This window comes from Ictalurus punctatus, chromosome 12, assembly GCF_001660625.3.
Source record: "Ictalurus punctatus breed USDA103 chromosome 12, Coco_2.0, whole genome shotgun sequence".
Classification (NCBI taxonomy): Eukaryota; Metazoa; Chordata; class Actinopteri; order Siluriformes; family Ictaluridae; genus Ictalurus; species Ictalurus punctatus.
In genome coordinates this window covers 14172485-14197279 of record NC_030427.2, presented here as the reverse complement: position 1 = coordinate 14197279, position 24795 = coordinate 14172485, and the positions used below count along the sequence as shown (strand labels likewise).

General features: G+C 45.0%; 1 protein-coding gene across 7 annotated transcripts in view; it reads left to right on the top strand.

Annotated features, from left to right (window-relative positions):
* Nucleotides 1-23980, top strand: part of pcnt (pericentrin) — a 35198-nt gene extending 11218 nt beyond the window's left edge. For 2 of the 7 annotated variants that reach the window (XM_053684130.1, XM_017481383.3), the window contains exons 16-55: nucleotides 1002-1080; nucleotides 1307-1523; nucleotides 1719-1960; nucleotides 2586-3031; nucleotides 3130-3730; nucleotides 4093-4302; nucleotides 4429-4581; nucleotides 5679-5825; nucleotides 7149-7309; nucleotides 7753-7931; nucleotides 8043-8266; nucleotides 8371-8533; nucleotides 8728-8919; nucleotides 9486-9718; nucleotides 10342-10461; nucleotides 10620-10640; nucleotides 11581-11817; nucleotides 11975-12142; nucleotides 12273-12425; nucleotides 12825-12986; nucleotides 13065-14042; nucleotides 15203-15373; nucleotides 15903-16397; nucleotides 16716-16821; nucleotides 16909-17081; nucleotides 17209-17403; nucleotides 17500-17667; nucleotides 17860-18055; nucleotides 18279-18501; nucleotides 18587-18737; nucleotides 19069-19767; nucleotides 19924-20079; nucleotides 20193-20348; nucleotides 20668-20832; nucleotides 21167-21390; nucleotides 21514-21590; nucleotides 21817-21952; nucleotides 22069-22199; nucleotides 23225-23347; nucleotides 23536-23980. In XM_053684130.1, coding sequence (XP_053540105.1) covers nucleotides 1002-1080; nucleotides 1307-1523; nucleotides 1719-1960; nucleotides 2586-3031; nucleotides 3130-3730; nucleotides 4093-4302; nucleotides 4429-4581; nucleotides 5679-5825; nucleotides 7149-7309; nucleotides 7753-7931; nucleotides 8043-8266; nucleotides 8371-8533; nucleotides 8728-8919; nucleotides 9486-9718; nucleotides 10342-10461; nucleotides 10620-10640; nucleotides 11581-11817; nucleotides 11975-12142; nucleotides 12273-12425; nucleotides 12825-12986; nucleotides 13065-14042; nucleotides 15203-15373; nucleotides 15903-16397; nucleotides 16716-16821; nucleotides 16909-17081; nucleotides 17209-17403; nucleotides 17500-17667; nucleotides 17860-18055; nucleotides 18279-18501; nucleotides 18587-18737; nucleotides 19069-19767; nucleotides 19924-20079; nucleotides 20193-20348; nucleotides 20668-20832; nucleotides 21167-21390; nucleotides 21514-21590; nucleotides 21817-21952; nucleotides 22069-22199; nucleotides 23225-23347; nucleotides 23536-23579 — 8875 coding nt within the window. In that variant the 3' untranslated portion in view covers nucleotides 23580-23980. The remainder of the gene's footprint in view (nucleotides 1-1001; nucleotides 1081-1306; nucleotides 1524-1718; nucleotides 1961-2585; nucleotides 3032-3129; nucleotides 3731-4092; nucleotides 4303-4428; nucleotides 4582-5678; nucleotides 5826-7148; nucleotides 7310-7752; nucleotides 7932-8042; nucleotides 8267-8370; nucleotides 8534-8727; nucleotides 8920-9485; nucleotides 9719-10341; nucleotides 10462-10619; nucleotides 10641-11580; nucleotides 11818-11974; nucleotides 12143-12272; nucleotides 12426-12824; nucleotides 12987-13064; nucleotides 14043-15202; nucleotides 15374-15902; nucleotides 16398-16715; nucleotides 16822-16908; nucleotides 17082-17208; nucleotides 17404-17499; nucleotides 17668-17859; nucleotides 18056-18278; nucleotides 18502-18586; nucleotides 18738-19068; nucleotides 19768-19923; nucleotides 20080-20192; nucleotides 20349-20667; nucleotides 20833-21166; nucleotides 21391-21513; nucleotides 21591-21816; nucleotides 21953-22068; nucleotides 22200-23224; nucleotides 23348-23535) is intronic. The other 5 variants (XM_053684131.1, XM_053684129.1, XM_047159043.2 and 2 more) reach the window with 5 other exon arrangements.
* Nucleotides 23981-24795: the final 815 nt, after the last annotated feature.

The following is a 24795-nucleotide window of genomic DNA, read 5'->3' as shown; positions in this document are numbered from 1 at the left end:
TCATACTGGTTCCCTCGATTTAAAAACAAACAAAAAAAAAACAATAGGATTTTCCCATAGGCTTTTGGATTATTGCAAAAAAATAAGCTCTCATTGCTAAAACGCTAACACGTTTCCGGGTTTTGGCATACAAAATGACGTCATCCCTGTGCCGCTCTGTTGAGTGATTTGCTGTAAGTTTAGGAAGCACTTGACTTGATCTGTAGCGGAGTTTTCTTTGAGCGGAGGACGAACTTTAAACGTCAAAATCGCAGTTGATCATGTTCATGTAATCATGGGCAGTCAAAATCCAATCGAGATCAATATTCGATTAATTGTGCAGCCCTAGTATGGATGCAGTAACATTTTCAAGGCAAAAATAAGTTGAGACAGTAAAATGCTGAAAAGTTTGACTTTAATGAGGTCATTTCTAACTTTTAGAACTTTAGTATGACTGTTCATGGCTTTGGTGATTTACTGATGTGGAAAATTTGTATCAGGAAACCGATTCTCAAAGCCCTGATAGCAGGATTAGAGCAAAAATGGATAAGAACATCGACAATTAAAATCAGTGCTACCTAGTAGATATTTTTTTTTTTTCAATTAAATCTGATACTAAAGCATAAATAAAACATACAAACTTTATAAAGTGATGAAAAACTGAAATCTTTTTTTTTCTCAATAGCACAATGTCCCTAAGAGTTTTATTCCACTTATACCACAGTAATTCGCCAACAATTAAAATTTTTATTAACTAAAGAATTTATATGCAGTCCTTTTGGTCTGTTAAAGCGTTGACACTGGAGATTCCTTCCACCCAAGTTATAAATGAGCATCTCACAGAAGTCCACCATATTAACGAATATACATGTTTTTGAATCGGTGTATGTAAATGAGCTGTTACTATAGTAACAATAAAGCATTAATATGAACCTGTGGTTTGCAGCTGCACTATTGATAAGTGTTATAAATGTGCTTGTTGTGTTGTCTTTCATGGTTTACTGAATTTTCTTTGCTTACAGCTTCCTCTCTGATGGGAAGTCTGTGGAGGAGGGGGAGGACATGTTGGCAGAGATTACGGAGCAACTGGAGAAACACAAGGTACAGTTCTTGGATGCAGTGTGACAGCTATGGGGTGTTAATTATAATATTGTTTTACTATTATAAGTTTTGGGTGTAGGTAGGTGGCCAGTATTAAGCCTGATATTGACCAGTGTTCATACCAGGGGAGTTCTACAATGAAATTCTGACTAATTCAGTGGTACAATAGCTACTGTTCCTGGTCTTTAATGATGTACTGGTTAATCTTTGCATGAACACATCACAGCTGGAGCTGGATGCTCTGCGTTTGCAGCTGGAGGAGAAGCACAAGCAGGACCTGGAGCAGCTGCGCTGTAGCATGGCTCTGTCCTATAGAGAGGAGTTACTGCAGGCTCGTTCGGAGCTCACCGACCGCTACTACAGTGACATGGAGCAGCTCAAAACCAAACATGCCTTGGAGATTGAACAGCTGCGGGCCAAGCTCTCAGACAGCCACCTCAAAGGTGAGATCATGCATGCCTCATATAATATAATAAGCCGATATAATAATCGGCTTCAATCTGGTTCTGAAATTTTAAAAAATAATGATAAATGTATTCACACTTTACTGTTGTGGGTTTTTTTTTAAATTTATTTATTTATTTATTTATTTATAAATTTAATAATTAATTTTTGTTGTTTTTCTTTTCCACTTCCAGACATAACAAAGCTGCGGCTGCAGTCGGCATCGGATGTGGCGCGTCAGGTGGAGGCTGAGCTTGAGGAGAAGACCCGGCTCCAGACTCAGGAGCACCAAGTCCGGCTCGCTCAGCTTGCCTCAGACACCGAGCGCATACTGAGCCTGGAGAGGGCGCTAGCAGAGCTCACCCTGCAGCATGGCCGAGAGCTGGAGAGAGCCACTGAGGGACACACAGAGGAGCTCAGAGAGCTGGAGGACAGGGTGAGAGTGTGCTACCAGGCTGTGACAGTCACGTGCTGCGACAAGTCCTTTGTGTTGTACAAACACATTTTATAATGAGAAGAGGTGCTTTTTCTGTGATGGGAAGACTGACTGGGGTGCTGTTCTAAAGGGCTTTCATTTACACACATGCATACGCTTTTTAAGAAAGCATTTTCCACAAAAATATCTTTTGAAAAGTGCTCATCTTTTGAACATGATAAAAAGCAAGTTTATGAAATTGTTTACGATTATGAGCGTATTAATTCATGAAAAATAAAATGTGTGGTGGCTTGCGAAGACTCTTTCTGGTCGTGTGGGGTTGTGGGTTGGGTTTTTTTTTTTTTGACATTTCCAATGTATTTGACTTCCATTGGGGTTTTTCCCAAGGTGTCACATTATAACAAAAAATTAAAGGATGCCAGAACTTCGAATTATGCATGGTAATGTTCTCTGGAAAACTCAGTTTAGATGCAGTAGTAAGGAAGATGTGCAGTATAGGATCATAAGATTGAACAGTTCTGTCTCGGCTGTGTGACGCACATCGCGTGGTTTTGTGGCTTTTGTTTTCGGTTTTCTTTTTGCTTTTGATTTAATATCTTGGTTTTAACTTTCCTCCCTCGTTTAGCTGAAGAAAAACTTTGCAGAGGAACTGTGTATGCGTCTTGCGGAAGCGCAGCAGGAAGAGAGGATCCTTGTTACTGAAGAGCTCTCTCACCGGAGCAGTGAGGAACAGCTCCAGATCAGGGAGCAGCTTCAAGCTCAGGCTGAAGAGCGTACGGCTTCCCTGAGAGAGGAGCTCCATCAAGCGGCCAATAAGGAGAGAATGGAGCTGGAGCAGAAGCTTGCTCGGGCTGAGGAGCTCCTGGCTGAGGAAAGGCAGAGGCTGCAAGCCCTACAGGCTAGTCTGGCGAGTGAGGAGAGCCCTCAGGTTGTGGCCCTGAAGCAGAGGCTTGAAGCTCAGTATGGGAGCGAGCTGCGCACAGCGAAGAGCACGATGTTGTCTGAGGTGAAGGAGCTGAACGCTTTGCTGCAGGAGGAGACGGAAAGCAGGCTACAGGAGGCCACGTCCAGGTCGGTGCTTGAACGTTTATGGAGAAATGTGTTGCTCTGTGTAGTGAAAAAGTCTTTAGGGGCTCCTTCCATAAGTTTTTTTTGAATAACCTTTTTAGGCATCAGGCGGAGCGGCAGCTAGCAGAGAAACTCATCCAGCAGAGAGAGGTGGATCTTCAGAAGCTGAAGCAACAACATGCTCAGGACCTGCTGGCCCAGACAGCTCTTCTGGATCAGAACATTTCAAAACTGCAACATCTCCAGAAAGAGTACCAGGAACTCAAAACCCGACACCAGGACGAGCTAGACTTGCTCTCTTCCAATCACAATGCAGTGCTGGACTCCCTTGCTGAGAAACACAGGGCGGAGCTCGATAAGCTCCAGGTGGTCCTTCAGGAGACCAACGTAGCGCAGCTCGAAGCCCAGGAGGCGGAGCTTGGGGCGCGTCACAGGCAGGAAATGGAGGAGCTGGAGACTAGGATGTTGAGCAACATGGACACTCTGGAGAGCACATACTTGAAGGAGATCCAGGCAGTGCGCGAGGAGAAAGAAGAGGCGCTCCGGGAGCTCGGGGCCTCACTGGAGCAACAGCAGGCTAAAGAGATCGAGAGAGTGAAGCAGGAGGAGCTTGCGATCAGAGAAGAGTTGAGGAAAGAGCTGGCACGGGTCCACATGGACAAGTTTAGTGCCATGGCGACTGAGCTCAGCCACGCCCATCAGGTTAATAGACTCGTTTGATGTTAAAGATTAAATGTATTGCTGTAAAAAGGTTTAAACTACATTTTATTGTGTAACCACCTGCATGGAAAGTGTTTGTGTGCGAGTAATTAACGCATCTTCATCCCATGATAATTACAGCTGTGATTTTGCTAGTAGAGTGTAAAGCCCTTATGGGATTTGAACGCTTGTTAGACTGGTCTCGCTTTTTCAGTCATGGCAGGATGCAATTACCAAAATACAATGAACAATGGTTGCTCAGTAAAGCTGTTTATTTGAATTTGAACTACACAGCTTTGTTCAGAGCGGGGTGTGTTTTTGTGCCGTTGTCTCTGACGATTTCTGCTCTAATTTTATTTCTGTAGGCAGAGCTGTCTGCGGCGCTCGCTTCTCAGAAGGCTGCTCTGCAGTCGGATCACCACTCTGCACTTGAGACCCTGCGGCAGCACGTGCTGGATCTGGAGACTCAACACGGCGCCGCCCTCCATGAGGTCACAGTCATGACCACCAACGAGAAACAGCAGCTGCAGCAACAGCTGGATGTGCTGAATGCACAGCACCAGCAACAACTCCAGGTGTGTTCTAAAGCAAGTTTTCAGCCACTACCTATCATTTTTAAAACCTTCATTTATTTATTTATTTATTTATTTATTTAGGCAAGTTAATGTTCGAACATGACATTTTGTGTGGCTTTGGAACAGGAACTGAGGACAACATCCTCCAGGGAGTTCGAGGCTCTACGCAGGGAGCTGGAGGAAGAGGCGTCACGGCAGCGTCTACATTTCCTGGAAGAGGCGGAGCTTCTGAAGTGCCAGTCGGAGGAGCAGCTACAGCATAAGGTTGCACAGTTAAAGGTGGGAAGCTAGATAGCTAAAGTCTGTATAAGATAAGGATCTAGGTGTGTTCGTACTCGGAAACAAGAATCTGTTCTGTACTGTTGCTGTAAATTTTATTATGGTCTTCTATTATTTAACGTATTCTAAAACATAATGTCGCCACTGGCATTTAGCAACAACGGGCAGGACCGATATGTCGTGTATATAAATTTGTTGGCTTAATGACATGCATTTCTGTCATGGTACTTCAAGCAGGATCGTAGGCTAGCTAGGAAATTTTAAAAAAATTATAAAATAAATTCATTAAACACTTAAGTCATTAAACTGCTCAAAGATCTAGAACATAAGAAATCCTTTGAGACGCAACACCGATAACAAGCTTCTTACATCTGTAGACGAAGTTGGCCGCACATGCGCATTTAATTCTTTTGCACTATTTAGTTGTTCCGCAAGGTGGCAACAGTGACCCAGGACCACTGATTCTCAATGTACTTGAAGGAGAAAAAAACAGAAGAGACTGAAATGAGTGCAAGTTAGAAAGTCCCCGCATCTCTATAATTCTAGCCTTAGAGTATAAGGTTTTGTATATGGGTGCTAATCGTGGCAAGAGATCGCCCGAGCACTGTTGTGATTCTTCTTCGTTGTCATCCTTCACACAAAAAGACCTGATTTACTGCTCTGTACTGACTCTGTACAGACTTGTAGGCCAGAAGGGGTAGTGCAAGTTGTCGTAATGAGCATGTGCCGACTGCCTGTGTACGCATACATGCCAAATGGTGTATACTTTGAAAGGCTATGCGTAAGAATGTCCGCATACCCTAGCGTACATTTTAAAAAAAAAAAATAAATAAAAAAAAAAATAAAAAAATTAAAAAAAAATTAAGTATACCAGAGGCTTTAATGTTAGTTTGTTACTTTGCACTAAATGCACTGGTCAGCACCAATGCATTCAAACAGTTAGAGTAGCAGATGAACGGTGAGATTTTTACTCATTATTCATCTTCAGATTTGACAGATATGCTTTTTATTTTGTGCTATATTTCAGTCGATGTCAAAAGTAATTTTCTGAACATTGATTCTCACAAACATATGCATGCATCCTGGTTGCGGTTCAGGAGGAAAACGAGCGGGAGAAGACTGCTGCTCTGGATGAACTGGAGAGAAGCCTGCGTGAGCAGCACCAGCAGCTTGACCTCTGCTACACGGATAAAATGAACCAGCTCACTGCACAGCTCCAACAACTGGACACGGTGGTCTCTCAGGTGAGACGCACTGAGATACACTGTACTGAATTAGGAGGATTAATCCATCGCGGTGTCCAGAACAGTGTCACAATCCAAACAGTTCCTTTGTGTCATCTCATAGGTAGAATAATTCATATTGATGCCCAAGTTCTTTGTCACCATGACGAAGGCTTATTGTTTATCATCCATGTTCATCATCTTTTACATGAACGTATTTGTAGATGGATGTGTCAAGGGAACCTCGCAGTGGAATAGCGTTCACAAAATGTTTAATTCAAATATTTGAGCAGATGCGTGGTATAGTTGCCCCTTTTCTTATTGATCAGAACAAAACGGCTAGGTTTGTGCGCAGGATCAGTTTTTGCAGTATGCATTTATAGTCAATAACAGTACGGCAGTAAAACCTGCACGTCCCTTAAAAACGCAAAGGAAGAGCACCAAAGCAACAAACGCTCACACAGGGTTCAGTACAAGTTCAGTAAACACGCCTACTATTGTTTGACTTCAGGTGTGATGAAACTTTATCACACCAACAAACAAATAGGAAAAAAAAGAGCAAGATGTAAGACGGGCTATTTAAATGTCACACAACACTGGAGAAACACTTGTTTCCTAATCTTTGCATTTACTAGATAAAATACACAATTGATGCATTTCAGAAATCCTGTCTTGTGTCTCAGAGCTTTCATTTCTGGAGGAGAGAATTATTTTTGCAGTTAAATTAAAAAAAAAAAAAAAAAAAAACCTTTTGATCCTGTTTAGTTTGCTTTCGTTCAGTGTTGGGTTAAATAGCTTGTTTTCCCCCCCTGTCACGTTCCATTTTTTTCAGTCTGGTTTTCTCACTTTGTTTGGCTTTGGGTTAATTCTCATCCGCATATCTGCTTGCTGTATCATTTAGTAAGAACACACGTTCTGTACATGCAAGCGTGTGTCGATTTGTATTAGCATGATGTGGAATCGGTCAGATTAGTTTAGGGAGATATTGGACTCCTTGTAAATCCCTCCAGGATTGCTATGGTTACTGTGTTGTATGCATCGGTTTGTTATGTCTGTTTGTTGGCTGCTAAGCAGTGGAGTGGGACGGCATGTCAAAGACCGATTAAACTTGTGCTTGGCTACTCCCGCACAAGTTCGTCACATGGCCCTCATGCATCTGATCGGTGTTGATGTTTTAGTTTGCTTGTTCCTCACTGTTCTTTTTATAGAACTGTGGCATTTTAGAGGGAAACATACAACAACCTGTCTCTGAAGATGGAGATCTTGGTTGTTGCTTTTTGAGTGTTCTGTGCATGTGTGATGACTGGTTTCCTGTCTCTGTTGTCTCTCCTTCCCTTATCACAGCTGCGTGCAGAGGTGAGTGGTTTGCAGGGGGAGCTGGAGGGTAAGCGCTCGGAGATGGACACGCTGGAGACGCTGCTGCAGCGGCGTGAGCGCGAGAGTCAGGAGGGAGCCAACCACCTCGCCATGCTACGTGATGACCTCAGCACAGTCACTCAGCAAAGGTCAGGGCTCCGGTTTAACTGTGGGCAATGGGTGTCAGTTTACTTTGAATCCAGTCTGGAACAAGAGGTGCCCACCCCCCCCCCCCCCCCCCCACGGCCCGGCCCGGCCCGGCCCGGCTGTCTCGCTCATGTACTTAGTAATTTTAAAAAAAGCTCAATTGTACATTTTCCTTTATTTATTAATGCTAATGAAGCGTCCACTATACACATGAATGAGCTGTTATTATGGAAACAATGACTTACTTGAACAAGCACATTGATGTAAACCTGTGATGTGTCAGAGCTGCTGTTCACCTTCTGGCCAATCAGAGTTGAGAATTCAACAGTGCTTTGGTATAATTAAACCTTTTGGGTTTTTTTTTTTGTTTGTTTGTTTTTGCATGAAATATTGAATTTCTATTACTTTTGATCACTTAAAGCTAACTTTTTTGTTTTGATCTTAGACAAGACATTCAGCTGGCCCATGACCGACTTCAGCAGCTTATCCTGGAGATGCTCCGGATTACAATTGCGACAGAGGAAGAGATCGGACGCAGGTTGGGGATTTATGTGGAAGGTGATTGCACCGGAGGTAGCACTCCGAAAAGGACACCAAGTGGCAAGCATGATGCCCATGAGACAGGTTTGGCACTCATTCATGATGAGCAGCACCACAGAGAACCTTTTTAATAGAATGCTATAAAGTTTATTTAACGATTTCTACCTGTTCCTTCCTCTTACTGTTCTTTTCCAGCAGACGTGGACTCTGGAGCTGTAGACGGTGGAGCAAACTGCAGCATGTTCTCGTCTGTGATCGATGAAGGTCTGGAGCTGTCTCAGCGGCTGTGCGAGAGTTTGTTTTCAGGCCCCGACGGAGAGCTGGACCCCGAAAGAGAGGAGTTGGTGCTGGGACCCTGCACTCGTCTCCGTGCCGCAGTGGACAAACTATTAGAGATGGTCTCTGACTCCACAGTGCAGGTAGAGAGTCCGTAGTAATCATCTGGCTGGGATTACAATGAGAGCAGGATGATGAGGTTTCCCCCCCCTTCTTGTGTCTCCCCCTTTTTGTGTCTCCCCCAAAGTTGGAGCAGCTGCGAGCTCTTCAGGCCATGCTGGATGAGCAGTTCAGTGAGGGTGGAGAAGTGAAGAACGCTCTTCTGCTGCAGCACACTCAGCTTCTGGCGCAGCTGGACCAGGAGGCGAGTGTGAAAAGTCAGCTGCAGCTAGAAATGCACAAGGCTGAAGGTGAGAAGATGGTGTAGATGCCGAAGCTGTAGCACTTGGATAACCCTTATTTTGTTTGTTAGACACACTGTTGTAGCTATGGTATCATTGACTAATAGCCAAAATGCACATGGTTGGTTACCTTAGTAACCATCATATATACAAATAAAAGCAAAATGTGCAAGCTGTTTTAAGCTGAAAGTTCATCTTCTCAGGTCTGATGGAGGGCTATGTGGCAGATAAGGCCGCTCTGGAGGAGGCGCTGAAGAAGAAGGAGGCGCGTGAGCAGAGGCTGGTTGAGGAGCTAGAGAGCACTCGGGCTCAGCTGCAGGAGCTCAGTGAGGAACACGCTCTCCTGCAGCGTCAACGTGACGCACTCTCCACAGGGCTTGGAGAACCCGAGAAAGGTGGGTTGGGTGGGGCAAGCACTGGTGCATTGGATGCATCTTTTCTCAAGGGTGGAGCAAAATGTGATTCTTTTCTCAGTCATTGTCACGATATTACGAGTTTAAACTCGTGCGTGGAGATGTTTATTTGATGCTGAGTGTTCTTCCTGCTCTATAGGCTGTCCTGCCGTGGGGAAAGAAAAAGGTTTGTCACTGGATTTTAAGGTTGATGTGTTTTTTTTTTTTTTTTTTTTTTTAAATTTCTTGGAAACTAATGGCTTCTTTTACAAGCTTCCTCTTAATTTAGCTATGCTAATTTGAGTTTCTTCAGTATGATCCTAGTTCATTCGTGCATCTGCTTGCATTGCCAGATTTACCTTGATGTTGATTTGAGTATTGAAGTGCGAAAGAAGTCAAGGTTATTCATCTTTTACTCGATGAATAATTTGTCTGAAGAATGCACAGGTTGAGCTGGCGATATTTGCGCATGACCGTGTCTTGTCTGCGAGTGTATTTGCGTTAATCTTCATTTACACCTCGTTTTTGCGTCTCACGCCGCCACTTCTTTTCTTTCCTCTTGGTTACAGCACTGCTGGCTGAAGCGGAGCGGCTCGGGCAGGAGCGCATGGACGTGCAGCGACAGGCAGAGAAGGACCGTGTCGGACTGGCAAGTCGGCTGCGCTTTCTCGAACTGGCGGTGGAGGAGCACGAGAGCCGAGCGCAGCAGCAGGAGGAGCAGCACCGCACCCAAACCGAGGACCTGCAGCAGCACATCAGCGCTCTGGAGAAACAACTCAAACACCACCGCCAGTTCATAGACGTGAGTACGAGGGATAGACGTCTCCTTACAGAAATCTCCACCTTAGTAACGATTACATGAATCAGCTTATGTGGAGCGTCCCACCATTAAGGTTCCTGTGCAAACTGTTACTGTAGAGATGATAACGAATAAGGACAAGCTCGTTAATATATAAACCTGTGATTTTGGCCTTGGAGCTGAATTACTGTCCATGCTGCTGTTATGGAAAATGTAATCAACACATCCTGACCAATCAAAATTAAGAATTCAAGAGTGATGTTTAAAATTGGCTAAGTGAGAGGGGTGTGTGTAATGTATTAAAATGAACCAATGTGTTGCACTTAATTGGCCTACATGAATATATGAGTGGTTAGAATGCCACAAAAGTGTCACAAATGTGACATGCATTTCACCTCTAATAAACCTAACCTTTTGTTTGTACACATGAACTGAAGAACATGTCACTTCCTAAACTAATTAATTAAATTGTTTCTCTAAAACTCCTGTCGTTCTTTAAACCACATTCTAGAAGTGATGCACAAACCAGTCGTGCTGGTACCAAACGGGGAGGAGTCTTCCAACTTGATTTAAAAAAAAAAATAGAGCAAGTTTGCAATTGACCGATCCTTTCACCGTGCGTATAGGAGCAAGCTGTGGAGCGAGAGCACGAGCGGGATGAGTTCCAGCAGGAGATTAAGAACCTGGAGGCGCAGCTGAGGGTGCCCTCTAAAGGACAAACTGGAGGAGAAGACAAGGGTCAGAGGGTAAGCAACATGACTCCTAGCAAAACTATTAGGATGTCATGCTGTTGGAGAGAGTCATTGCTTTCATCACATTTCAAGATAAAGCTGCTTTTTGTTAATGAATTATTGTTTTTATTTATTTATCCATTCCCCCTCCTCCCTTTAACTGGGTAATGTAGATTGAAGACTTGATTATCCAGGTATGTTATCCAGCTATGGCTGACTTGCTAGGCTTGATGCTGCTAATGCATGGCCTAGTTTCTCTTGTACCATCTTGCTACCTCTAGACTGCTTTCACGCTTGGTGCTTTGGTTGGAGCATTTGCGTTTAAAATAAAGAATTAAATAAATAAACCAGCTCAAAAGATGCAACCTCAACAATGCTCTTATGAGTCCTAGCTAGTTTTGGCTTACTAGCTACACAATCCTGCTGTCTAGATTTATTTATTATGATCAGTGGTGACGAGGAGGATGTGTACCTTCAGTGTACTCTCGGAAGCAGACGTTCAAGAGAATTCAAGCTGCTCGTGTGACTTGAATATATGCATCTCTTACGTGCGGCGCCACATCACGTACCGGTGAACGTCTCAAAAACTGACAGGTCGTTATTTTTAGCTTCAGCAACATTTAAATTTTAGTAATGAAATATTTATGATTCAGCATGTCACAAATCCTGTCATTCACTCAATAGCAAGACCCCCTGATTTGGTCGAGAGGTAAAAATGCTTTACTTGTGCTGAAAAGTTTTGCCAACTTTGGAAGCTCGGTTGTGCCCATAAGTGCCAGTGGCAAAGCTTCCTGTACATATACATATAAAACATGTGCTAGGTTCAGAAAAAAAACCTCCAAGTGTGAAAGAGGTCTGACTGACTGGATCTCACATCTAACACACTGCATTGTTCGTTTGTGTGCTAGACCATGTAGCTGTGTGTGTGCACTGAGCTGGCTGATGTGCTATAGCATTACAAAGGCTTTCTTTACTCGCTTTCTTGTAGATCATGCATGTAGTAAATGATTAAAATTTTTTCACTGTACCATCTGTGCTCAATGCTGAACTGAATTTGTTTTGTTTGCCCAGTTTTTGTTCACCACTATGTTTCACGGCTAAACCCGGGGTTTACCTTTTGGTGTTCCTCCTCAGGTGGAAAGTCTCCAAGCTCTTCTCAAAGACAAAACCGAGGACTACAGCGTTCTCCTCTCGGTTAAGGAGAAGTACCAGCGTGACCTGGAGGACCGTAACGAAGAGATCGATAAGATGGCGTCCCGCATCCGTGAGCTGGAGCAGGCTCTCCTGAGCAGCACTGAGGCGGGACGGGCCGTCACGCAGCTGGAACAGGAGCTCCATAAAGCACGCAAGAGCCTGCAGGAGCTCTCTCAGGTACAGCTTGTTTAGTATCACCATGTTGTAAGGAAACCTGAACTAAATTACATTACAATTACTTTTATATGTTCTCAATCTTCTATAATTTTCCATTTATAGTACTGCAATTTGAGTCATTTTTCATGAGTCTGTAATATAACTTTGTGCACTTTAGGATAAAGAAGCCCTGCAGCAGCAGCTGTACTCTAATAAACTCCAGATCTCGGCTCTGCAGTCCAAACTCGATGAGACGAGGCACCGCTTCCCCGACCCCAGTGCTGACCCCAACCTCAGAGAACAGCTAGAGACGCTCCAACAGGACCTGCAGAACAAAGAGGAACAGGTGAGGGTGCTGAACTTACCATGGTGCAGTTGGTTTTTTGTGATTTCTTCATAGCTTACAGAATCAGCAAGTGTATAAATTGTTTCGAAGCGAGACCAAAAAAGATTGACTTTTCTGAAATTGTGTGTAGGTGCAGGTGCTGCTGGTGCGAGTGGAAGAGCTGGAGAAGTCTCTGGCAGTAAAAGAGGACGACATCAGGCAGCTCTCACTGCAGCTTGAGCTTAAAACTAATGAAAGCAGAGCCAGGGAGGAAGAACTACACCTGCGTGTCACTGCACTACAGGTCAACACACACACATGCTGGTACACATAATCAGGACAAAGCAAAGATACTGGATACATCACTGTGTCATGCTGCTATATGAAAATTCACTGACTGGACGGTGTGATGTGGTGGTGGTGTAGTAAGGCGGGAATACAACCCCTGTGAATAAGCCGTTACAATGGAAATGCTAACTCATAACTACAATGAGCATGTTAAGATAAACCTGTGATTTTTACCTTCACTACTGTCAGAGCTGCTATTGTTTTTAAAAAAAAAAAAAAAAAAAAAAAAAAAATCACACTCTGACCAATCAGAATTGAGAATTCCACAGCGCTGTTCTGTCTGGGCGTGCTGATAACTTTCATATAATTGACTGTACCTAAGGAAAGGGAGCTGACTGGATTTGTTGCTCTGCAGGAGACTGTGAGCACGCTACGCAGACAGCAGCAGGAAGCAGGAGACACTTCAACACTGCAGCTTCCTGCTGCTCTGCTGGAGGAGAAGAACCTGGAGATTGACCACCTCAACCAGCAGATTCATCAGCTGCAGCAGGAGCTGGACTCCATCAAGGAGAACAAGGTGACTGTTTGTTTATTAATTTGAGAAAAGAACTGCACCGGTTTGGTGTATGTGACTAATTGTGGCTTCTGGTGACAGACGGCAGAGGAGAAGCAAGTGGACATCGAAGATCTACGTGCGCAGGTGGAGCGTCTCCATGGCGATCAAGAGCGTCTGCGACAAGCCAAAGAGGAAGAGGCGGAGCAGCTGCACGAGGTCATCCACAAGCTGCAGGAGGAGCTGAGCCAGCTTGACCCTAACCGGCATGAGGTCAGCGACCCAAATACGGACAGCCCCGAGCCTCCCGAGTTCCCCTGGTCCCCTCGGCCGCAGCACGGCGCCGAAGAGAGCTTGTGCCACGAGCTGAGCAGCCAGACGCTTCAGAGCTGTCGCACCAAAGTTTGTGAGCTCCAGATGGAGCTAGAACGATCGGCAGAGGAGAAGGAGGCACTTCAGAGACTGCTCCTGACCCAGGAAGAGCAGTACGGACAGCAGGTGGAGGCGCTGAGCCGCAGCCTTGGTGAAGAGAGAGGCAGGCTGGTGCTCCTGGAGCAGGAGGCTGGAGAGCTGAAACTCCACTTGGGCGAGAAGGAGGCCGAAGTGCAGAACCTCCAAGATTGCATCCAAAATCTTGAAGACGGAGAGAGGAACCTGAAAGAGTTGGAGCTCCGGCTGAAGAAGGCAGAGGAAAGGAGGAAGGAGGTGCAGCAGGAGGCGACCAGGTTGAATGAGGAGGCTCAGAAGCACACAGGAGAGCGAGCGAGGATGGAGGGCCGGCTCGCCGAGCTGCAGCAGAAGTCTGAGGACGGCGAGAACACTGCGGCAAAGATGAGGCTGCAGGTCACAGAGCTGGAGGAGAAGCTTGAGCAGCAGAACTCCGACATCGCCATCTTGGAGACGAGCAAGAAGGAGCTGTACATGGAGAAACAGGCTCTTCAAAGACGCGAGGGCAAGCTCCAAGAGGAAATCGAGAAGCTGAAACAGGAACTGTCCGCAAAGAGCAGACAGATACAGGAACTGAATCTGCAGCTGGAGGAGAGGGTGACTGAACAAGAGGAGACGCAGAAAGAAGTTCTGGTGAGATTCCCATTGTAGTTTTATCTAATAATGAAAATGGTTTTTATTTATTTATATTAAAAATTGGTTAATCTCAGTATTTTTTTATAAACATGCGTACCTTCATATGTGCTGAACAACTGTACAAGCTTCTTTTCAAGCTACAGAACACTTTTTTAAAATTGTGAATTAAGCAAAGCAGGGGGTCATCAAATGATGGACTGTGGTCCAAATGCGATGTGTTTCCAAGCACTTAAAATACTGTAGTAGATCTGATCAATGTATGGCCGTCACGTGCATTGAATCCAGCTCATCGGACCAGAGACTAGCTTACAGGGCTAGAGACGTTAGCACAGAAAGAGAACAGTTTCCAGATAGCGTTCATATTTTTTAAATTATTTGCACTCTCAGGTCTGAGTGAACTGACATGGTGTTTGCATACCTAATTTAAATCGATTTATTTATATCCCTGATTGAATCAGTTTAACAGTTAAGCATTAAAAGATAATCGTTGCTATTCAGTAATGTTAGTCACTTATCCAGACCTTTTTGTAAACTGAGTTGTAGCAGGGCCTTTTATATATTTTGGACGAATACCCGGCGTGCTCTAAAGTCATCGTGTGTCATTATTTGGCAGTTTGCCTGGAATGACTTTGAGTCAGCAGTTAGAATAAATTGGCCACAGATTCACCATATGCAGTCTAGTAAAGGTTCCAGCACGGCACAGAGGAAAGAATGTGCAGTTAGACGAGCCCAAACCACTCACAAGGACTTTACTCACTCAGGAAGTATAACCGAGAAAGAGGAAGTTTTTGGAAGGTTTTTCGCTTGTAAACTTCATTTTGTTGCACTTTGAAAGTAATGGAAAGCTCACAAGGCTCCGGTTTGTTTGGACAAAACTCTGGTGTTTATGTAAAGCAGTGAGTAAAAATGAAACTTATGGAGTTAATTTGTTTAGTTTTGCACGCTCCGAGTGAGCGTTTCGCAAGAGGCAGTTGATGGTTAACATTAGACGCCTGGTACGTCTGGTGTGTCTTACTTTACTTTTCTTTCTAGTGTGCCATGCATACGGGGTTTTAAAAAAAAAAAAGTCTGCTGCATCAGATGTAACCTGATTCCTTCTTTAAAATTTTTTTTATAAAGATAGTAATCATGCCTTTTTTGCGTGTATGCTATCGCAGACGTGCGCCGAGGAGACCCTGGCTAAAGCCGAAGCAGCTTTGCGAGAAAAGGAGGAGCAGTTGGCTCATCTGAGGTTGCAGCACGATTCACTGAGAGCGGAGCTCGCTGCAGTGAAGGAAGGCCTGAGCACAAGTACAGAGAGAGCTGAGAAACTACGGGAGGAGGGGCAGGTGAGTGGTGCGACCGAGTTCGGTGTGGGTACTAGATTTTCTAAGTCGGTGTTTGTTAGAAGATGCCTTCTTTCTGGGGGGAAAAAAAGCAAAGTTTTTTATTTGGAAATTAAATGTCAGCAGGTGGCATTTCCTTGTTAATGTGTTAAGCGTTTAATGTATTAAACAAGTGTTTTGTAATTTTTAAAATTTTTTTTATTATTATTATTTTTTTTATATAAAGCTATTTTGTCGTCACCATCCCCGATCCCCTCCGTTAGGGAAAACTAAGAGGTGGGGCTGAGTTGCTGTACTCTAACCCTGGGAAAAAAAATTATGAATTTTTGTAATAATCATATAATTTGAAATTGCGCTTTTACAAATCAAAATGTAGGCTATGAAAATAAAAGAAAAGATTCCTCAAGATCTTTAGAGATCTTTTTAAATCTACATAATCGTATTGTGGAATCTCCTTTTCAGCCCATGTAGAATTAAAGCGCTTAACGTTGCGATATTTAATGTAAAGTATTTTACCAAACTCCTCTTCCAGTCCAAGGACCGTGCTCTGGCTGATCTAGAGGAGCATAACCAGTGTCTTCGGGCTGAGCTGCGTGGCTTGCAGGACGATCTGGAAGTGCAAGAGGAGGAGCTGGCCTACCAGCAGAGGGAGCTGGAGGAGCTGCGGCAACGTTGCCGCCATCAGGAGCACGCCGAGCTCCACATCTCCAAGCCTGAGCAGCGCTTCCTGGACGGCCTGTCCCGTGACTCCTCCCTCCCTTCTCCGGAGGCGCTGCGGCGGCTCGACTGCAGCGAAGAGCGGCCGTCTCACCTGCACGCGTCTCACCTGTCTGAGCTGAGCGGCCTGCGCAACACCAGCGTGGAGCTGACTAGCAAGCACTCGCCCACGGAGAGAAACGAGCTGAAACGGCCACTCGCGCTACTGCCAGAGACCGATCCACCCAGCACACACTCGCCATCTGCTTCCCCACGTTCACTCTCGATTTCTGAGAACATCTCTGTGCTTGACTCACTGGACACTGACAAGGTAAATGTCAAAAATAAGCATTACCTGCAGACCTGTGGTGTTTGGTGTAAAGTGTGTTGAGGTGGCACGACCTTAAATGGTCTGGGGGCTTGAATGAATACAAGTTAGGCTCATGTAATGGGGTTTAACTAAAGAACCATGCTGTTATAGCAAATAATCAATGAATGGGTTTTTAATTGTATTTTAAAATGGCGAGTGCCAAAAGCCTTGTTTCAAGTGGACACTAAACCATTCACACTTTTTATTTATTTATTTATTTATGTATTTATTTATTCATTCATTCATTCATTTATTTTTATTTGTTTATTTATTTATAAGGTTCAAGACCTGGAGAATCTGGATGACGTGACTCCATCTCGCTCTCCTCTCTCTACTACCTCCCGGGTGTCTGCACCAGAGTGGGCCAGTGATGGATATGGCAGCAGTGAGTGCACATACTTGTACTTGTTTCATATAAATCGTTAATGTGGTGCTTGTTTCGAGTTCTGAGCACACACATTGGTATTCACAGATGTGAGCTCAGAGCTGGAGGCCAAGCTGAAGCAGGAGCTGGAACATACGGAGCGTCTTGACACTCACTTTGTGGAGTACCTGCGCAGCAGAGACATGGCACCCGCTTCTCGCTCTGACAGTGCAGCAGGCAGCCTGCATCACACCTATGAGCTGCTCTCACCTGAGCTACAGGTATACCCCAGGAAACCACACCTACAATATTATGGACAGGGTTTTTTTGTTTGTTTGTTTCTTTTTTTTTTCCCCCTCCTCCACCTTTTCCTGTTGCTTTATACGTTAATGCTGTCTGGATGTCCAGGCCATGCTGAACCGTGTGTACCGCGAGAGCTGCAGAGTTCTGTCTCTGTCCCATCGTCCCGCTCCTGCTGGACAGCCTCACCCAGACTCCGAGGAGGCTCCACCCCCATCCTGGCAAAGAGAGAGGCGGGCCTTGCAGGAGACAGTGCTGTCACTCCGAGAGCTCCTCTGCAGGATGGCTGAGCGTGAGCCCAAGGTCGCGGACCTAATCAGACCCAATTCTGCTGTGGAATTATTGTCCATACACATGATGGTGAATAAACCAAGCCTTTTGTAACAACTGCTTGTATAGGTGGATGGTGATGTAGACTGGCGGAGGGAGCTGTTGCAGGCCGTGCAGAGTGTGTTTGACAGCGAGAGAAAATGGCTTCATGCACAGCTTCAGGATGTTGTGGCAACCAACCCCGGCATAGACTACACCTACCTGCTGAAGCATTTGGAGACGCTGTTGCAAAAACAGGTTCTTAAATGTTGCCTGCTGTTTCATGCTGTTGTAAATCAAACAAATCTCACTGTCTGTCTCTCTGTGACTCCATCTCTCCCCGTAGTCTCTCTGTTGCCCTTGCACTGCCTCTCTCGCACCGTCTCTGGCGCGCTCTCTTTGTCTCCCTCTCCTTACCTCACCCTATCTGTTTGTTTCTCTCTCTCTCAGGAGGAGCAGCAGAGGAGGTCGCTGGAGCAGTTGCTGAGTGCAGACCGGAACAGTCTCCTGGCTGAAATCCGCAGTTTGCACGAGCAGCTACATGCCTGCACGCTGCAGAGCCAGGAGCAGTTGCGAGAGCTGCAAAGCTCGCTTAGTGCTGTTTGTGAGGAGGGCGCACAGGCGCAACAGCAGCTGCACAGACAGGGTGACTAATCGTACTTGTGTTAAACTAAAAAAAAATTGCACCAGCTTTATTTATTTATTTATTTATTTATTTATTTATTTATTATAAATGCAGGACCGAAATCTCTGAACCTGTTCACGTGTGATCCTCAGCAAAAATTGTAGCTCATGATACATGTGGCTTCACAATACACTATCACCCACCCCTAGGTGTAATGGGTGTGTGTGTGTGTGTGTATGAGCAGTTGGAGAGCTGGAGAGGCAGCTACAGCAGGAGCAAACGGCGACTCAGGACCTGCAGTGCTCCCTGGCAGAGGAGCAGTCCAGATCAACAAATCAGTATCGCCAACTGGAGGCAGAGCAGAAGCTGGTGGTGGAGATGAAGGCGGAGCTGGAGGAGCGCACTCAGCAGCTGCATTTGTCCAGTAAAAGCCAAGAGGACCTCCAGGCTCAGATCCACAAACTCCGGTAACTCTGACATGCTTGTGCAGAATATTCGGGTCAATAATAAGACACGACGTCTATAGAAATGGAAAAACTGCGTTTCGTTTAGGCTGAAGCTGGAGAGTGTGGAGCAGGAGCGTCAGGCTTTTGTGGAGGCTGTGGAGAGAGAGCAGGCCAGAGTGAAGCAGCTCCAGGAGGAACTTCATCATGAGAGACTCAGCAGCAAACACACACAGGAGGAGCATGCACACACTCAAGAGGTGCAAGTTTAATTTTTTTATTTTCTATAACAGCAGCTCTAGCATTAGTGCAGCTGCAAATGTCATGGGTATGTTCGTTGTAATTGTTGGGAAATAATTAGGAATAAAACACTGGGGGATATTAAGTTGTCTTCGTTTCTGGCCACATTACACTGAACAGTCGTTGAATAATTTCATGTAACTGCAATGCAGTTTAATCATTTTTATCAGTTTGTTTTTGTGTGGCATGTAGCAGTCACACTATGTATTTTGTTCATATCTTCATTTTTTTCTTCGTCTTGTGCAGCAGTAAGTGGTTTGGTAGTTGTAACATGTCGTTGTCTCTCTGCAGTCTCTGCGTGCCTCCCTGAACGAGTATGAGACTCGCTTGAGCAAGCTGAGCTCCGAGCTGGAGCAGGAGCGCGTAGCTGTCAGTAACTTGCGTGCTGAGCTGCAGATCGAACAGTCCCGCTGTGAAGCCCTGCTGGCCCAGGAGCGTGAGCGCACTGAGCTAGCCCTCTGTCGTCTGGATGAGGAGCGCTCGCGCAGTGCCGAACTCTCACGCACACTCTCACACCAGGCTCAGGAGCATGCTCGCCGCCTGGAGGAGGAGGTTCGCTCCCAGGAGGCGACAAACACCCACGAGAGGAAGTTCATCCAAGAGCTGAGGGAGCAGCTGGAGCAGGAGCGGCGCCAGGCTGAGGAGCTCGCCGCCACGGTGGACCGTCTGCAAGCCCAGGTGCTCCAGGGGAAACGCAGGCAGGAGGAAGCGGCGCAGCAGGAAGCACAGAGAGGACAGGAGGAAGTGAAGAGGCTACGCTCTGCTCTGGATGGCCTGCAAGCACAGCGGGCGGATGTGAGCCACACCTTGGAGATGGAGAGACACCGAGCCTCTCGGCTTCAGACAGAACTGGATGCCATGAAGGAGAAGATGAGGGAGGTGAAGGAAAAGGAGCGAGCTAGGGAGGAGCAAAGGGAAAAGCAGAGGTGGCGTGAGAAACAAGAGCAAGAGGACAAGGAGCGGCGGCAGGAGCGCACCAAAGAGAAACTGGTTGGTACTGGAGTGACTACTTTCATACCAGTTTAGCTAATAGTAGTGTGTGTATATACAGTATGTTCAGGCTATACTATTACAAGTATTACAAAATGGCTAATTGGTTTGTAGCTCTAGTGTAAAAGCGCAATGTGTAATTTTGCTCCTGTGCAGCTGGAGCTGGAGGCGTTGCGCGAGCGAGATCAGCAGCGTTTAAGACAGCTGCAGCAGACTCTGGCTGACCTGGAGCAGGAAGAAAAGCGGTTGACCTCAGAACGCCTGCACAGGGACCTGCACACTACTGACAGCACCTGCATTACTCTCACACAGGTTACACACACTCACGACTTGCCAAAGATGTGCACTTAGCTGTAAACTCTGTAGATTACCTGAAAGCATTAATTCACGACGACATTCATTTTCTGTACGTATGGCTGTTCTAGGACTCGCCCTCTTCCTCCTCTCTGTTGGATCGTGTATTAAAGGAGAACTCTGAGCTGGCGGAGCGTCTCGCAGTTCTGAGCGAGGAGAAGATCTCCCTCAAACATACTGTATCTTGTCTGGAGAAAGACCTGCACAACCTCAAACGCAGTGAAAAGGTACATGGTTCTTATCAAAATATGGCAGGAGAAAATGCAGCTTGGTCAATAGATATTTTTTTCCCTTGTATATTATGTATTACTGCTGTTTGTTTCTTGCTGCTGAGAATTTCCCCAGAGCTTTACTGTAAAACACCAGCAACTTGGAGACAGGTGGAAAATGGTGTCTTATAGTGATGTATTGTATTGTCCTTGAAACTGATTGCTTGTACGTATAAAGAGTCGTAAAGTGCGTGTTTTTATTTTTATTTTTTTTTATTTTTATTTTTTTTTTTTTCCCCTTTTCCCCCTTCTTCCTCCCTCTCCCCCTTTTTTCAAGGAGAAGTTTTCGATGCAGCTGGACCCATCTGTATTATCTGAGAAGCTGGCCTGGCAGAAGGAGAAGGTGGCCTTGCAGGCTGCTCTACACAAAGCCAAGGATGATCTCGTGAAGGCCACAGCCAGGAACGAGAACCGATCAATAGCTGACATTTCCAGCAATAAGGTCATTCCCCAGTCCATTTCTTTTAATGCACAGGTTTCTTTCTGTTTCTGATTAGCTGTGGGTGTTGAATCGTTATGCATCAGCAAGTCCTGTAGTAGCTCCACCCCTTCCTGCTTCAGAGAGGACATCTGATGGCTTCACCCCCCCCCCCCCCCCCCCAAAAAAAAAAATAAAACCCCAAAAAACAACGATCATCTGGTTTTTAATGGCGCATTGAAATTCACAAGTTGCACAATATGCTTTAGAGTTCTCAGTACGAAGGGCATCAAGAGCACTTCAGAATGGGCGCTACACGCACATACACACATCTTCCCTCTGTCTTCCTCTGCTGCAGGTGCAGAGACTGTATGAAAAGTACCTGAGAGCAGAGAGCTACCGGAAATCTCTGGTGTATCAGAAGCGCTACTTGCTGCTGCTGCTCGGCGGTTTCCAGGACTGCGAGCAGGCCACGCTGGCTCTGATAGCACGGATGGGCGCTCAGCCGACGCTCATGGCACAAGCCTCCCGACCAATCAGCCGCTTCAGGAGCGCCGTCAGAGCGCTCGTCGCCATCTCCAGGTAGGGGAAGACCAGAGACCGTTCCATTTTGTTGCATGACTTCCTGATGGAGTTTTCTATGCAAAACCATTTAGAAAAATGGTTTACTAACCCCTTAATGTCGGCTCCCCCTCCCTTCCTCAGGCTCAAGTTCCTCACCAGGAAGTGGCAAAGGGCTACGAAAAAAAGTTCAGTAGGAAGTGTGACCGTTTACAATGCAGGTGACTGACCTATTTGATTAAATGTAATCGTATATGGATAAAAACGATGGCTTTTTTAGGAATAAAAACGGATAATAAAGTTCATGATCAACTACACTACAGTTACTGCACTCCATGACACCACCCTGTCATTGATTATTTTCCTATAACCTCATGATGCAGTGTTTTTTTTTTAATTTTCTATACAATACTGTACCCCCCCCCCCCCCCCCCCCCCCCCCACCAGCTGTAAGGACCGAGGTTCTGAAACCACAGCAGTCCGGAGCTGGATTCAACTCTCCACCCACTCGCATTCCCTCCCAGGGCACTGCGGTCTCGCCTCAAGTGCCTCCAGTTAAATCTCCTTTCCGACTGCATAACGGGTAAATCTGCACTATTCATGTTCGTTATAAGAAAAGCACTGCCTGTTTACTCCCTGCCACATCACATTATGTAAAAATGAGCATGCTGATCATATTTTGAGTTATGTGCTTCTCAGAGGATACTCCAGCAGCATCATGGCCCCGTCTGAGCGCACCCTCACCCCCTCCCAGGAGCAGGAACGCTCCCTCACCGACTACATTCATCACCTGGAGAGCGTCCAGCAGCGCCTAGGAGCTGTTCGTCCAGGTGGGGACACGGATAGATCACACACTTCCTGTTTGTTTTTCAACAAGAAGCTCATTTGTGTATGTAATCGTATGAGAATTTAAAAAGTGCTGCTGCCTTCGTCATTCTAATGTTATCGTTTCTATAGTAACGTCTTGCACAGGGACTTGTATAGCGGTGGCTTCGCATAAAAGGATGTTTATGGTTTCATGGTAAAACGATGATGTGTATGTAATGTTTATGGAAGGAGTCCCCAGTGTCATTACTTTGTAACAAAGTCTTTTGGAAAGAGGAGCTTATGCTTTGCGGTTTCTCTAACATGACAAGCAAGAATAATAACTTACTTTGTCTTATTAACTTTAAGAGAAAGAAAAAAAAGAAGCTGGTGAGTGAACTTGTATGTAGCTGCTATAATGCAAGTGAGAACCGGGACTAACTTGTCTCGCGGGATGTTCCACGACATTCAGTGCAACCATAAACAGATGAACAGAATGGATGACGTGTTCTTTAACTAATAAAGAAGTGTAATCGTTTGGGAAATCATGTGGTGTAAGAGGAATAAGATACTTCAGTGTGTTCTGTCATAAGAAAATAATCAACTTATGGCTGGTAGCGGTAACTGCTTCGTCACACCATCGTCCAAGTGTTATTCCTTATTTATTATTGATCAGAATAAATCTAATCAAGGTAGCAGTTAGTCTGTTTAGACACCCCCCACCCAACCTTGTATCAAAGCAGTGTGAAATCAGCCTTATACAGTGTACATATCAATGTTCTTTAATAAACGCCACTCTTTAATACTGTGCTGGAATACTGCAGGGACTGTTAATGCACGGGTCATTATAAGTCACTTGAGAAACTCGCACTGTTCACCCATCAATCTGTGTAATCATGCACCAATGTAATTAAATCAAATTAATTTCTCCCAGTGTTTAATCATGAACTTGTAGCTACTTTTGTGGGGTATCTGTGACTGATTACACAAGACGGATGGATCCGCCGGCTGTCTTGCTGCTGGTGCTCACTGTTTGCCCTCCGTCCTGCAGTCCCCCGAGACGAGCGGAGGCGGAGTCTCCCTGATATGATGGGCTTTCGGCAGAAATGGTTGCATGAGAATAGAACCTGGCTGTATTTGAGTTGTTTGTCGCCGGGTTACATGTGGCCTTTAGGTGAGTGAAAGGTTCGGCCCGGCCCGCTGCGTGCTTAAATCACTGCTTTAGCCAGAGACTTGTTCATCGTCTTGTGCTGTCGGTCCCATTTAACTTTGTCGCATTTAAACACTTGGGTGTGAGGTGTGAGGGTCTAATTAAATATGTCGAAAACAGTGTTCATTTAACCATTCTTTCCCTCTCGCTAGGTTCCTCTGCGACGTTCCCTTTTCCCAGGAAATCTGACCGATGAACAGACGAAGCACCATCGGCACTGAGCCATTGTAACGTCACCAGTGTGTGTTCAAGATACTTGATCATTTTATAATAAATTATTTGTAATCTACTTTTATACTCCAACCTCAGATTAACCACAAATGACCACCTGAATGTGTTTAGAGTCAGTGACTTTTTTTTCTTTTCTTTTTTTTTTCTCCTCTACATCTGAAATGTTTCTCACTCCAGATGGTCTGTAAATATGCTCACAGTTGTTTTAGTTGTGTTCAGCTTCCCAGTTTTTTACAACATTTGCACTGGAATCTGTACAGAATCACCGTTATAACTGCACAAGGACACACGTTTGTCTTTTTATATTAGATGGATTTTATATTAAACTGTAGGTTTTCTATGTTCAATAAATATTTTAATATTTCAGGCATGTTTGTTGTGTCTGGAAGCTCCAGGTTTTAAAGTGGGGATAACCGGTTAAAGATGCTGGCTAGTTAACCTTGTGTGTGTGTGTGCGTGTGTGCGCTAACTAGGAAGCAGACATTTATGAATCAATGCACAAGAGTTGTGGTGGTCCGTGTCTGATGGTTGAATCAGATGGTTTAAATTCAAGTCTACACGTTTATTTGTTATACATGCTATATTTTCAAGGTGTAATGGAACTCAAACGTTTTAAAAGTGTTTTCAGAGTGTTGAGGAAAAACTATAATCAATGCCTTCAATCAAAAATACAGCTCTAATGCGGTTTAGAATCATGTTTCTCATTTTTCGTTAAACTTGTTTGAGCTGCTGTTTCTCAGTGATAACTCTCCTCTCGGCTGCTGTTTCTAAAACTAAAATCTTGGTGTGACTAACTAGGCTTTTGTTCATTCCTAAGTCTAGTGCATTTTAGGAATGAGCGCTGGTTGCCTCTGTCGTGTTGGCCAGCAAGCTAAATTAGTTTTCGAGGAAAAACTGAGGTACAGTTGAGATTTCAGGGTGTAGACCTACTGACGGTAGAGTATATGTGAATGGACACTATTGCACCATTTTATTTCCAATGGGCCTCATTCATCAATCTTCCAGTAACGTGTGTAAATGTTTGCATAAACCCAAACTAAAATTTACACCACAATTAGTTTCGTAAATTATTTATTTTTTTGTATGCTTATTTGTGTTTATAAATGGCAATCATCTGTATATTAATGAGTGTATGTATGCCACAGCTGATTTGCATTTGGTGACACCCACAAAAACCCATG